At 43.0% G+C, this 13,784-nt stretch overlaps 2 protein-coding genes across 3 annotated transcripts; one reads left to right on the top strand and one right to left on the bottom strand.

Moving 5' to 3' along the window:
• Positions 1-95: 95 nt before the first annotated feature.
• Positions 96-7,418, bottom strand: si:ch73-362m14.2 (NHS-like protein 2). 2 transcript variants are annotated; one of them, XM_020465276.2, is made up of 5 exons: positions 7,321-7,397; positions 5,345-5,493; positions 1,349-3,469; positions 977-1,118; positions 96-693 (listed from the first exon to the last, which is right to left on the bottom strand). In XM_020465276.2, exons 3-5 carry the CDS (start codon positions 3,357-3,359, stop codon positions 462-464), a joined length of 2,385 nt encoding a protein of 794 aa, XP_020320865.1. In that variant the 5' UTR covers positions 3,360-3,469; positions 5,345-5,493; positions 7,321-7,397; the 3' UTR covers positions 96-461. The 2 variants fall into 2 exon arrangements, with proteins under 2 accessions (XP_020320865.1, XP_020320866.1); XM_020465277.2 differs by lacking the exon at positions 5,345-5,493 and having other exon boundaries at positions 7,321-7,418.
• Positions 7,419-8,225: 807 nt separating this feature from the next.
• On the top strand, positions 8,226-13,293 carry LOC109873858 (G-protein coupled receptor 12-like). The gene is made up of 2 exons (XM_031808709.1): positions 8,226-8,597; positions 9,247-13,293. Exons 1-2 carry the CDS (start codon positions 8,590-8,592, stop codon positions 10,253-10,255), a joined length of 1,017 nt encoding a protein of 338 aa, XP_031664569.1. The 5' UTR covers positions 8,226-8,589; the 3' UTR covers positions 10,256-13,293.
• Positions 13,294-13,784: the final 491 nt, after the last annotated feature.

Here is a 13,784-nt window from a genome sequence, read left to right on the forward strand (position 1 = left end):
ACAGCAATCATGCTCCCCCATAACTTTGTTAGAGTGAATTATGCTTGGGCAGCAGTAGGTTAGAGCAGACGCATACTAATGATCTGTCACAGACACACAAGCAGCTCTGTTTCATTTCTGAGCGATACATGACCAAAAGCACAAATGTTGGCAGCTCAAAAACAAATGTTGTAGGCATCACAAGTCAAGGCAAGAAAGATGTATTGACACGATAGATTGTCTCCAGCTCATAAGCAAAACATAGCTGGCCAAACACTGTCATATTTCCAGTTAGACATGACCTCTATACACTGTATTGCCGTCACAGAAACAAGCTGTCGGTGTACTGTAGCACGTAAAGCAATACAAACTATAGCCTTTTACTTCTCTCCCTGATTGTCCACAATACTCGCATGCCCCATATTGAGTGAATAGTGTTTGTTACACACTGAGAAACATAAACATTGAAGTTGTTTGATGCGCTACGGTTGGCCGGCCAATGGTTTAGTATTCTTCAGTAGTTCAGAGGCTGACAGTCTCTCCCCAGAGCTGGGTTTATTGCTCCTCCTCCTCTGTAGAAAAGCCATGAAGTTGTCATTTTTGGAGCTTGACTTCTGGACGACCCTCGGGGTGCCTTTAATGGGGGATCCGTAACCCTGCCTGCTCCCAGTGCTGTCAGCTGTTTCTTTACGTCCCAGGAGTTTCTTCTTTGACCTTTAAAAAAACAGGGAGTCCAGAAAGTAGACCAATATAATACACTTGTTATGAAGAAAAAACCTTTGAGAAACAACTAAAAGATGAAATAATTCTGACAATATACTTTTTTGGAAAGTGTGTTAATGCTTGTTTATTTGTTGGATGTAATTATTTAACCAATTTAGTGTGCATGAAAGTGGACAGGGCTCGTCTCCTTATATCTAGTTTACCTATGTAGCACTGGTAGTTTGTTTTGCGTGTTGCTTACTATTCTATTTTGTGGGAAAGTAAGTCCCAATACCTGTGTATGATGGTGAATAGGTCCTCAGTAGTTGGCTGTGAGGAGTTGTGGTCCAACTCTTCCTCCTCCTGCTCCCCGAGGCACAGTGTTCTCATCTGAGGCATTGCCCTCCGCTCTTCACTGTTCTCATCTGGGAAAAATCCTGTTGGAAAAATATATAACACCATAAATTCCATTAGGCATGAAAATACTTTAGTTCAAGAGCTAACTCGTGCCATCTACATATTATGCGTACATATTGATTCAATAATAACAACATACAATAAATAATGTTACAGATGATGGTACAGATGTTGGTTACAGATGTTACAGACTGCATGCATAGAGTTCAAAACAGTGTGAGTGAGTTCTTCTTATAAAATTGAAGAATACCATCTCTTATCCTGTTATGGTTGCAATCTTGTCCAGTAAAGTCTCTGTCTCTGTAAACACTGGCAGTAACCTGGTAACCACTGGCAGTAACCTGGTAACCAGTGGTAGGAGGCTGGTATGCACTGGCAGGAGCCTGGTAAGCACCACTGAGCCCAGACCAGACATGGCTCCTGGTGCTCTCCTGTCCCAGTGAGCTGATGGAGGGCATGAAGAGGACATCGGGTTTCTTTGCGACTGGAGGGGGAACCAACTTCTTCTTCCTATCTAGTTCAGCTTGAAGAGATGTGGTGCTGGTGAGAGAGGTCCTTCTCACGTTCCTGGTCTCTGAATGGCAGGAGGCAGGTGGTGGGTGTGAGTCAGTCACATCATACTGCTGTCTGTCTACAGCTTGCTGCCTCTGAAACATAACCCCATCACTGGCAACACGAGGAGGCTGATGTGACCTCTTAGGCTTCACTCTTCTTTCCACCATAAACATGTCCCCTTGCCTCTCTCTTGGTGAGGCAGGAAGGGTCTCTGAGAACTGTGTAGAGATTGAGGAGGACTTTACCATATGTATCGGTGGCCATTTGTGTGCGGGTGGCTTAGTAGCAACAGGTGGTTTAGCTTTAGGACTGTGGTGGACCAATGGCCAGCTCTCCAGCTCCTGTTCCTGCTCCTCCTCCCTGATGACTTCAGGTGAGCCCTCCAGGCCTTTGTCTGAATCTGAGCTGCTGACGGAACGTAAACGAACATTGCTGAGATCCTCCTGGGTCACCACAGGCATCACCATCATGCTGGAGCTCAGCCTCTGTCTGGGTTTGGTAGTGCCAGAGGACTCGGAGTGACGCCGCGTGGCTTTAGATTTGACCAACGTCGGGTCTGGGAGAGGGACAATCCCTGGCAACTCCAGGGACAGCCGTAGCCTGCTGTTGCTGGCTCTGGGGGAGGTGGGTGAGGTGGAGGACTTGGGGCGCATCCTGCAGCCCAGGGGGGAGGGTCCAGTGATGGCAGACGTGAGGATAGGAGGGGGGGAAGTCTCACACTGAGATCTGGACTTGCCATTGGAGGGGGAGACTGGGGCAGGTGGTAGGAAGGTGGACTGTTTACAAGTTAGAGATGGAGGGTGTCGCAAGGGGGGGGAGGGTCTGACCGAATCTGACCAGCTGGGGGCTTTTTTGTCCTCATTTCCAGTAATGACCATAGCAGGACCTGAGCTTGACATTGAAGAGCAGGGGTCAGTTGATCTTACTTCACGTAGCTGCCCATTATTGTTGACTGGTGGCCCAACCAGAGCCTGTACAGGCTGAGCAGGGGACTGCTCCAGGCACAGTACCTCCTCTGTCCTGGGTGTGGAGATGAGGATGAGGTCAGGCAAGAAGGAGTCTTGGGTAGCTGTGTCTCTGTCCATGTAGAGGCTCTTGGTCCTGTTGTCTCTGAGCTGGGAGGCGGAGTCTCTCCTCAGGGACACGCTACGGGTTGGCGGCGCCGGCCTCCTCCTCGTCTTCCTCAGGATGATGCTGTGGGACCGCGACCGTGGACCACCGTGATCAGGGGAGACGTCTGGGCTCAACGGGGAGCTGTCGCCTCTACTAATGTCCTCTGAGCTGTTGTCAGGGCATAGGTGGACGTAGCTGTCACATCTGCTTCTGGAAGTAATTGAGTTTGAGGCAGTGGCTGCAGAGAAGGAGCGACCGCGAAACTCAGGGTTGTGTACTGGCAGGACCGTCTCCTCATTTTGAATGGGGTTAACTATATAACACTCCCTTTCACCCCTTCTACTGGCAGTGTTAGCCATGGCAGACAATCCAGTGGAGGCATAGGGGCCAACCTGCTGGAACTGGGAGGTCACAGAGGCTTCTGGGGGGTGGTATATCTTGGCAGCATGCTGGCATGGGGACTTCACCACGTCAGGACAAGGGGACATCATGATGTTTGGTTGGTATGATGTGTTGTCCCAGTTGGGGGAGAAGGTGGACCCTTTGGGCCCCTTCCAGGCCTGACTGGTATACATCAGGGCCCTGTTCTCCATGACATCAGAGACAGGCCTGAGATACCAGGTAGATCACAGGCTGTTTGGCTGAGCAGAGATGAGTCCTCTTTAGAGAACAGAGTTTCACAATTCCTTCATCTGGATGTTACCTAAGGGGACGAGAAGATAGAAGAAACAAGTTGTGTGAGTGACAGCACAGTGGGGTGTTCATCTTGGTTTCAGAAATAAAACAAAATATGCTATTCTGTCTTTTATTCATTTCCCTTTTGAATATAACCATAGTCCTTTGAGTATGAGGATACTGTATATAAGGAGAAAAGGAGCGTGTGAGTGGGAGAGGGTGAGTGAGATGTGGCTGGAGAGAAGGAAGGAAGTCAGAAAATATCTCTGCCTATATTGGTCTTGTGCTTGATAAATGAAGAGTGGGTGTTTACCATGGTAACTGCTACCTGGTCATCCCTAGTCAGATCACAAAAACAATCATTTGAACCCCAGATTAGATCTATACTGCATGATGCCTGGTTCGACACCATCTACACTGGATGGGATGAGCAAACTATTGAAGAATAATTGACAGATTGGAAAAGCTATTCCAGTAATCATACCTAAAAAAATCCATGGCTGTTAATAAAATGGAAAGATTGTGTGTAGGGAAAAAAAGAGAACATTTTGATTGCGTTATATTGACAACAAAAAAAGGTTAATTAATAGAACCATGCAGTCATGTAATGAACAGGAATAAACAGGAATTTTTGTTTCAGGGATAGTATGATGAATGATCTACACATCCAAGGATGGAAGACTTGCTTAGGTCTCAGCACAGTCAGAGTGTGAATTAAATTAGCCAAGGAAGGCGGTCAATGCTGTTTCTTGGGAAAATGCTCCTCTGTCGTTGTTGGAGAGGGCACGTGCTATTGGGATAATTAGTGGGGTTAGTGGGGACTGTTGCATACAGCTGATCATGGAATCCTCCCTCTTTCATTGTTGGACTAAACCTGTAGTTGTTATGAAGTTCATCTATTGTTTTCATCTTCATTTTCGCTCTATCGCCTGCCTTCTCTCTGGACAACTCTCTGAGCAATATCTTCTGCCTTAAAGAGGAAGATCTCTAACTATTTCTTTCCTCTAAATGGTGTGTTGGTTATGATGTCGTCAAAGACTGTGTTTTAGCAGGGGTCAAGTAGGCCATTTAGATATGCTGCACACTCCACCACTGACAGTCAAAGGAGAGTTTTCTCTGCATTCATCGGCATAACAAACACCATAGCCTTTGGGAATGGTTCCCTGGATGAACGTATGACCACTCCTATTCCCTTTCCTTTAACAAAACAGATTTTATATACACATACACACACACAAAGACCACACACAGACACACACACACACACACAAAGACCACACACACACACACACACACACACAAATACCACACACATACACACCCACACACACATGCAAAAAGACCACACACACACACAACACACACACACATGCATGCACACATTTATACACACACATGCTTCCACATACGCATGCAGGCACACACCCTCTCACAATGCACACACACAGACACACACACAGACAATAACAACAATGCTTAAATATAGAGGGCTTTCTGACATAATCATGTCCATGTTCTACTTTGTCAGATAGATGGCTAGAATGAAACAGATAGAAAGAGAGAGAGACAGATATATCTATCTATCTATATATATATATATATAGAGAGAGAGAGAGAGAGAGAGAGAGAGAGAGAGAGAGATAGAACGCCAGAGATACGTGTAAATACCCTAGAGCGACAGAGACCCTCGACTTCCTTGAATAAATAGATGCTAATTGGAACAATAAAAATGCTAATCTTTAACATAAACCACACAACACTGTTTGCATGTCTACATACATGAAGTCAAAATGAGTACATGACAGAATGAAGAGACATCAATGTCATCTCAACCTTCCTGTAAAACAGAGCCTGATGAATGTGTCCATAAATCCCTCCAAAGCCCTGTGTCCTCCCCTCCTACCTCACAGCTGGCTCAGGAGATAGAGCAGTGGCTTCCAATGCAGCACTCCTGCATCTACGCTACAGCCTGCTCCTACAGCCCAATACATTCACATGCTGTTGCCATGACAATTGGAAGTGGGCTGCTACTTGCTCTGACTTCGTTGGATGCTGAGAGAGAGGGGGAGAGAGGGGGGGGGGAGAGCGAGAGAGAGAGAGAGAGAGAGAGAGGGAGAGGTAGAAAGACAGAGAGAGGAGAACAGAGGATGGACATCAAAATATTTTTTGGATGGCGTGTGAAGCATATTTGCCTCTGAGGGACAAGGATGGTATTGAATTGTTTCAAAGAGGCTGGCACATCAAAATAGTTCCATTGCCTCAAAAGCTGCATCATGACAAGAGCTGACTTGATATTCCTGGCATGCCTTGGATGGTTTACTTTGAGGAGCATCGATAGAACCAAGTAATTCACAGCTGTTTTGCTACGTTGACTTTTCCACATGGACGTGTTCAACTTCATCAACCTTTATGTAAATAAAAGCATGACGGCTTGAGACACTTTGAGTAAATGTCTTACAATCACCTCAATGTTGTTAGTCTCAATGGGTGTGTTTACCAGATCATGCCAGGGGCGGCTGCTCGCTCAGGAACATTCCTTTAGTGGATTCAGAAAGATATATCATGTCTATGTTGGTTTCAGGATTTTTAACTTTTTTTAAATTTTAATTTCACCTTTATTTAACCAGGTAGGCTAGTTGAGAACAAGTTCTCATTTGCAACTGCGACCTGGCCAAGATAAAGCATAGCAGTGTGAACAGACAACACAGAGTTACACATGGAGTAAACAATTAACAAGTCAATAACACAGTAGAGAATAAACGATCAAAAAGCATCAAGCCATATAGTCTCAACAAAATGACTAATGCACGGTGTAGCAGATGTTGACAGCAATAACTGAGACGAAAGATGACAGAGCTGAGAAAGAGAAATTGGCTCCATCCTCTTCTTCTAATGTTGAGACAGAGCTATTGACCGATGTTTCACAACGTTTGGGAAACATCGTTGGCACATGATGGGGACAGGAACAAAAAAGAATTGCAACTCTACCTCCAGATGTGCAAGATGACTTTTCATCTCGCGCAGCAAATCACTGTGCAGCACCAGTTCATGACTACCTCCCACTCCTCCTCCACCACTAAAGGGGTCTCCACCCTCTCCATTTGCATTGTGCTGGATCCCCTTCGCCATGTACTCTCAGGTGGCGGACATCAGATACCCCCCCCCCCCCTCGTCCCTTTATGTAACCTGAGTTTTTCTGCTAACTGCAACAGTTCTAAACGTATGTTGTCATAGACAGTCTGCTGTGTGGTCACATCTGAATAGAGCATTGTTACATGTAGGCCTTCATCACCTTGGTGGGAGTACCGGTCTGTATGACTTATGAAGGTGAATTAAATACAACAGACAGTACTTGAACTGTACCAAGACGGCTTTGCTGTGCCAATTGTTTCAGAGTCAGTGTGAACCCTTCAGAATAAGGCCTGTGGTTTATCCAAGCTTGACTTCTTTCCCCAGAGTAATCTCAGATGATGCATGCTAATTGAGTTTATTTCTAATACCATGCAGACATGACCTAATACATTTGATCTTTATATTTATTGATTTACTGCATTACGTTACGTAAAGTAAAGGTAGCAAAGGAATCATTGTACTTTTGAAACTGCTTGTTACTTAACTTGTTACATGTCATCTTCATGCCATATTAGTGGCCCTTAGTTGATCGATCGTAAAGAGCTCAAAACTGAGTTTATTCATTGGTCAATAATTCACCATTCCATACTAATGTTATCCACAGAACCTTTTAAACCTGATAGCCCAAGACCTACATATAGAAATCAAATCACATACCTCTTTACCTGCAAGGAAGGAGGTCATGAATTGTACAATATACCGGATTAATAATAATAATAATAATAATTTGGGAATTATCAAATTTACCTGATAAAAACCAGCCTCCTCAATGAGATGGTGAGTTGTCTCTCTAACCCTCACTCTTGTCACCCACGTACCAATATGACCAAATGTTCCTCAAATGTAACTTCTAAACCAGACCCTCCCTTTCAACAAAGGAAGTGGCTGTGTACCAGGCATTGTGACAGGAAACATGAGATGGGGAGTGATTAGGGCTGGGGCTGCTTCTATCGGGGTCAAGTGTTTAGTGAAGGGTGAGAACAACACCACTATTTCCACACCCCTTGCTTCCCTATTGGCAGACCATGCTCACACACCCTCCTCTATGTAGTGTAACTAGTACTAGAAGGTGATTCATGAAGTTGATCAGACTTCTTACAGTGATCATAGGGATATATGAAGGGAGGGTTTAACATATTACTAGTGAAAGTTCATTGGTCTTAATAATTCCGGAAAAAGAAAATAACTCTGCATAGTAAAAATGCACTTTTGTTTTTGACAGGCATGTCAGCTAGTTTGAGTCTTTTTTAGCCAGCTAGCCAGCTACTCTACTGACCAGTGGCATGGTCAAACTTCCAAAAGATGTCGCCCCCCCTCTTTAAAGTGATATACTGCCACCTGCAGGTTCCAGGACAACACAGTTCTCTACTCATACTGGTATCACTTTGTCAAGGGAGGAATGTGCTTTGAACATAAAATAAACTCAATCAGATGCTGGAACCATTCTCATCAACGGAGGTCAACAAGATTCAAGCTAACTCTTGGGATCCTTGTGTGAATATATTATATTCCACGTAATTAAAATGTAGTTGGAAAAATACCAGTCCATAGCTTAAAAAAGTACATAAAATAAGTAAACCCGAAACAGCTAATAGTATTGACTATTTATTTCTGAAAATCTATGCTGTGTCACCCTCTTCCACAAGCTCTGAATCACACATCGAGTGAAGAATGGAGTGGGAGCACTTGACGTCAGTTGGAGAATCATCCACAGGACCAATAGGATAGTAACAAGCAAGAGTCAATGCCAGCGAATTGCCAATATCATTAGCGGTGTGTCAGCCAAGTCTTAACGTCTCCTGTGAGAAATAGAATCAGAAAAGAGTTGTTACAATAACGGTAAAAGAAAACTGAGGGTTTATATTATACATCGGTGCCGGCGGTTACCGGTTATAGTCTTCACCCGCGCGCCCAATGTCTCCATCTTCCCTGTGAACAGCTGTCAAGGAATGCGTATGGGCAGACCTCAACAAGCCATCTCAACATCACTTGACTGAGGCATAGTGACACGCACGGATGCACTGGTTAGTGATCAGCCTATATATCTATATAATATGTCCGTGTTTAAATGATAGACAAGAGAGAACCCTTTTCTCACATAAATGACATCATTTGGTTTTTGACCTTAGAAGTCCTTTATAATCACGCGAGAGGGTAAGAATAGATGTGTGGATTAATAATATTAATTTTCCCTGGGTGAAACAACCCATATCTAATGTTTGGGCATGCTATTACTAATCGAAATTACATGGATCTAAAATTAGATCAAAGACAAGCCATTCATTTCCATTTTTACCGTTTCTATAAATTCCTGCTCAAACAGCCAATCCTTGATGTCAGTAGTCCCGACAGAGGGGCTCTCATTTGAATTTAACTCTTTGTTGTATGTATTGGGAGACAACGGAGGAAATGATAAGTACACTAACAGCACAGTTGAACTGTTATAATTTGACTAATCGGTGATACTCTGCTAATATCCTTTATGCATAAAAGGCGGCATTTTGGCCATGCATTCACGCCACAATTTGTCGTGCGTCTGTCAAATGAGACAATGTTTTATTTGGAAATATGTAAGACACTCTTGAACACAAGTGTCTTTACACTGTACATTTCCCACGGTGATCACTCTGAAATTCTCTATCTGCGCCCCCTCCCCTTCTCTGTCATTCTCAGTGATGATTCACTCTCTGCGGCAGCTATGAGTAACCAATTCCAAAACACCTCTTCCCCAATCTGGAGTGTTCAAGAAGGAGGGAATTCCACGCCACCTCCAACATTTGAGCTGGAGCCGGTGCCTGTCAGCGTGAATCCCTGGGATATAGTATTGTGTGTCACAGGGACCCTAATGTCTTGTGAAAATGCAATCGTGATTGCCTTAATTATTTACACGCCCACCCTGAAAGCGCCCATGTTCGTGTTGATAGGGAGCTTGGCTTTTGCGGACCTACTGGCAGGGCTTGGTTTGATAGTGAATTTCACCATCACCTACATATTTGATACGGGATTCGCGACGCTGCTATCAGCTGGACTGCTCATCACTGCCTTTTCGGCCTCCGTTCTCAATATCCTGGCAATCACTGTGGATAGATACCTGTCCCTCTACAACGCACTGACTTACCACACGGAAAGAACAGTGATTTTTACCATCGTCACACTGGTGCTCATTTGGGTGACTAGCATCACTCTGGGCGCGTTACCGATCATGGGTTGGAACTGCCTTAAGGATGAGACTACTTGCAGTATTTGCGCTCCCATTGATAAAAATCACGCTGCAGCACTGGCTGTGACTCTTCTTTTTGTATTCGCACTCATTTTGCAACTATACCTCCAGATTTGCAAGATTGCTTTTCGTCACGCGCAGCAAATCGCGGTGCAGCACCAGTTCATGACTACCTCCCACTCCTCCTCCACCACTAAAGGGGTCTCCACCCTCTCCATTATACTTGGCACATTTGCATTGTGCTGGATCCCCTTCGCCATGTACTCTCTGGTGGCGGACATCAGATACCCCCCCATCTATACCTACGTCACCGCTCTCCCAGCCATTTGTCACTCAATGATAAACCCAATCATTTATGCTTTCAGAAATCCCGAGATACAGAAATCTATGAGACTGGCTTGTTGTTGTGGATGTGCATCTTCCAACTTCCCTCTGCGAGCAAGGACGCCAAGTGTTGTCTAGGCAACTGTTGTATGTTAGCCTATAGCCTCTAATCAAGTAGTTACAAACACATCACAATCTTAATGACTAATCCGAAAAGATTTGTGGGTGTTTTGTTTTGCATTTCGTGTGTATTGAATAACTACTGTACGTCTGATGTCCTCTTGTATATTTTACTGAGCATAGCATTAGGATGTCTGCTCTCAAAATAAACCCGTTCAATTACTCTAAAGGAAGTGTATTGTCCCAGAGCTACCAGTGCAGTATTGATGCGTTTATATGGAGGTAGTAGCCTTCACTGTACGAGCGAGGCCTCATATAAAGGCCTCATATAACAACCTTTAGATTATAATTGATGCATCTGTACATGTCATGTGCAATGACTCGGTGTTGCTCATAAAGCATTCAAAGTAGCCCATAACTCATTAGGCAAATACGTGTTCTGTGTCAGTACAATAGGGCTAAGGAAACTACTCCTAATGTCCCCGTATTGATTCAATTCATTGGGAATAATGTTTATCAAAGGTTGTTGAATGTTCATCAGAAGGATGTCGAAACTTGGTACTGATTTACCGCGTCTCTACACCTTCAAAATGTTTAAACTGTCCCTTCAGTCTGTCATATAGTGGGGCAAGTAAAAGTGAGCCAATTTGTGATTTACGCATGGTTTATTGCGAGGGGGAAATGCTGGAATGAGTGGACTATGTAGCTCAACGTTATCCGCAAAGCCGTTTCAGCACCATGGACAACGAAACGTGAGCCATCGCCCACTCGATAACGGACACATATGCCTGGTAATGCGAGCTATGTAGCTAGTACTGTAGGAGTGGAGAATAAGCCTAATTTGTGTGCTTTTATAATTCAAGACAAAAGCAGCAAAATAGTGTCAGCCAAGGTTTTCCAAATGAACGCACCCAGACAGTATCATATATTCCCTGTGTGACGGGCCACTCTAAATGTTTCAAGGGGGAAACCCTTTGCAGTCGTCATGCGCAACACTAATGGATTATAATTACAATAGACTACGTGCAATATCTGTATGCCTATAGCCTACCTAGCCCCTCGGTAGACCTTACACATCGACATCTGATTGACTTCTGATGTCATAACATCTTTTTGTTGGTTGCCCACTAAAAACAAATGGTTCTACATAGTGCCAAAAAAGGGGCATTTCGCTTGTTACCATAGCATATCCTTTTTTTGGTGCTATATATATATATACATATACTTTTTTTCAATTCTAAATTGAACCTGTATGGCGCAATAAAGAATCATTTCGTAAGGTTCTATAAATAACCATTAAAACATGTTATATAGCACCAGAAAAAAGATTCCGCTATGGTTACAACCCTTTTTGGGGCTATATAGAACCCTTTTAATGGTTCTTCATATAACCTTTATGCAGAATGGTTCTATAAAGAACCTTTCTCAATCTAAACAGTTCTTTGTAGATCTATTTGAAGAACCATACAGGTTTTTTTATTCTGGTTAGCCATATTGTTACAATTCCATAGGTGTTATTATTGTGTTAATTGACAAGTTGAATCAGATGTGCTAGCTCTGGAACTGCTGGGGTGCCTGAGGAAAGAATTGAGAACTACTGAGTTAGACAACAGTTCTCAGTTGACACAAGGCCACACATGAGTCTTTCACTAGACACTGTTTCTAAACCATAGTCATATATAACATGTCATGGCATAACACAACAGATTAGAGAAACTAGAATAAATGAGCCGCTGGCCCTAAATATTTATTATCACTAAAAGAACAATGAAACCTTTTGTGAACTGTAAGGAACCATTGAAGGGCTCAAAGGGTTCTATGAGTCATTATGGTTCCACATAGAACCATCACCCTTCCCAAAGAACCCTTGATGAACCCTCTTTTCTCATGTTTTCACAACAAATCAATATTTAGGCCATGTACACATAGATTTCTGTAGGGTAGTTGTACAGAATGGTTGCAGTGCATCATTTAAGAAAAAGCTAAATTATGCAAATTGTAGGCTACAGTTTTGTTCTGCTGTAATGGCACTCATTCCAATAGTTGGTAAATACAAATGTTCTAATGTCTTAATTGTTTTTGCCTTACTTTGTCTCACGGGCAATAATGTATAACTTGTGTGTTAATAGTGATAAACTGAATGACATTACATGTTGTTTCTCAATAGAACGTGAGCACTATACATAACTACTAGCCACTTGTCAGTTTATGACTGTATAATACAGTAGCTGCATCACTATGACTTCAGTAATGTATGGTGGACAGTTCAGTACTTGAATGATAATGCAATGTCTGTTGTTTGAGATGTGTGTGGAGAGCCCTTACAGAATGTAGGCTCATCTACTGCCTATCCACTAGTAGTCCAGTCAAAGAGCTGCTATAAGCAATCCACAATAATTGGAACCCTCAATTTGATATGCTATGATTAGAGTCTGGTTGGAGGGAACTCTGCAACTAGAGTCATCACTATTGAATTGAAGGCTGTCTCCTGTGTGCCACAAACCTTTGCTTGTGGTAATACTAAATGGAATGTTTGTGTATGATTCAAATGATTGTCCCAAACACTGATCCCCTTGGTCATCATCCTCCACTGTCATTATGATTTGATTTTGCTATGTCAAGATCTAGTATTCTCACAGGGTTTGGAAGTCCTTAAGGTCTTATCATATTGATATAAAGCTATATTTTTATATATTTATTGAAATAAATGTATGTAGTTTGTATCTCTTATTTGTTTTAAATAATCAATGATGTTTTTGTCTTAAGGAAAACCACTTCAATGTGTCTTGTTCAACCAGTTTAGAAATGTGTTTAAGGTTTGATTGTTTTTATACCAAAACAATTGAAAAGCTACTGTCAAAGTTGTTTGCTTTCTTAAGATGCTGGGGCACTCCTTGTTGCATGGTTAATTTCTGTTCAAAACACCTCACCATATTGTCACCAAGACAGGGTTTTAGTTTGGGTTTTTGTAACAAAGGTAATCAACCAAATCTGTAGCAGGGGGACATCCAAACCAGGAGTCTGTGAAAGAGGCCAATAAATGTTTTTGTTTACCATGTTTCTGTTTGGTGTGGGTGACTCAGTGGGGTCCTGGCTCTATGCTCCCTGGGACAGATGGAGGCTCAGTGACCGCTGCCTAGTGCGATGCCACTGCCTTTGAGGGGAGCAGGAAAACAAACAGGATCCAACAACAGCTATCTGTATCTGTCTGGTGTGAAATCTGTCTCGTTGTCCTCTGTAGCTCAGTAGAACATTGCACTTGCAACGCCAGAATAGTGGTTTCGATTCCTGGGACAAACCGTATGTAAAATGTATGCATGCATGACTGCAAGTACCTTAAGATAAAAGCATCTGCTAAATTACATTGAATATTTTTAGAATAATAAACACTCCACTAATATCAGTGCTGCTTCACATGGGACCAGAAAGAGATACGGAGTCATTTCCAAAACACTTTACCACTGGAAGATTCCTGTACCTTCTACAAACATTGGAAAGAAACAATACTCATTCAAAAACAGACAACACAGACTCTATAAATGCATTA

Source organism: Oncorhynchus kisutch, linkage group LG29 (assembly GCF_002021735.2).
Source record: "Oncorhynchus kisutch isolate 150728-3 linkage group LG29, Okis_V2, whole genome shotgun sequence".
Lineage (NCBI taxonomy): Eukaryota > Metazoa > Chordata > Actinopteri > Salmoniformes > Salmonidae > Oncorhynchus > Oncorhynchus kisutch.

Coding starts and splice junctions, on each gene's coding strand:
- si:ch73-362m14.2 (XM_020465277.2), bottom strand. CDS start 3,359: ATGGAGAACAGGGCCCTGATGTATACCAGTCAGGCCTGGAAGGGGCCC. Junction 1,119..1,348: donor CCATAACAGGATAAGAGATG/GTATTCTTCAAT, acceptor TTTTTCCAACAG/GATTTTTCCCAGATGAGAAC. Junction 694..976: donor CTATTCACCATCATACACAG/GTATTGGGACTT, acceptor GTTTTTTTAAAG/GTCAAAGAAGAAACTCCTGG.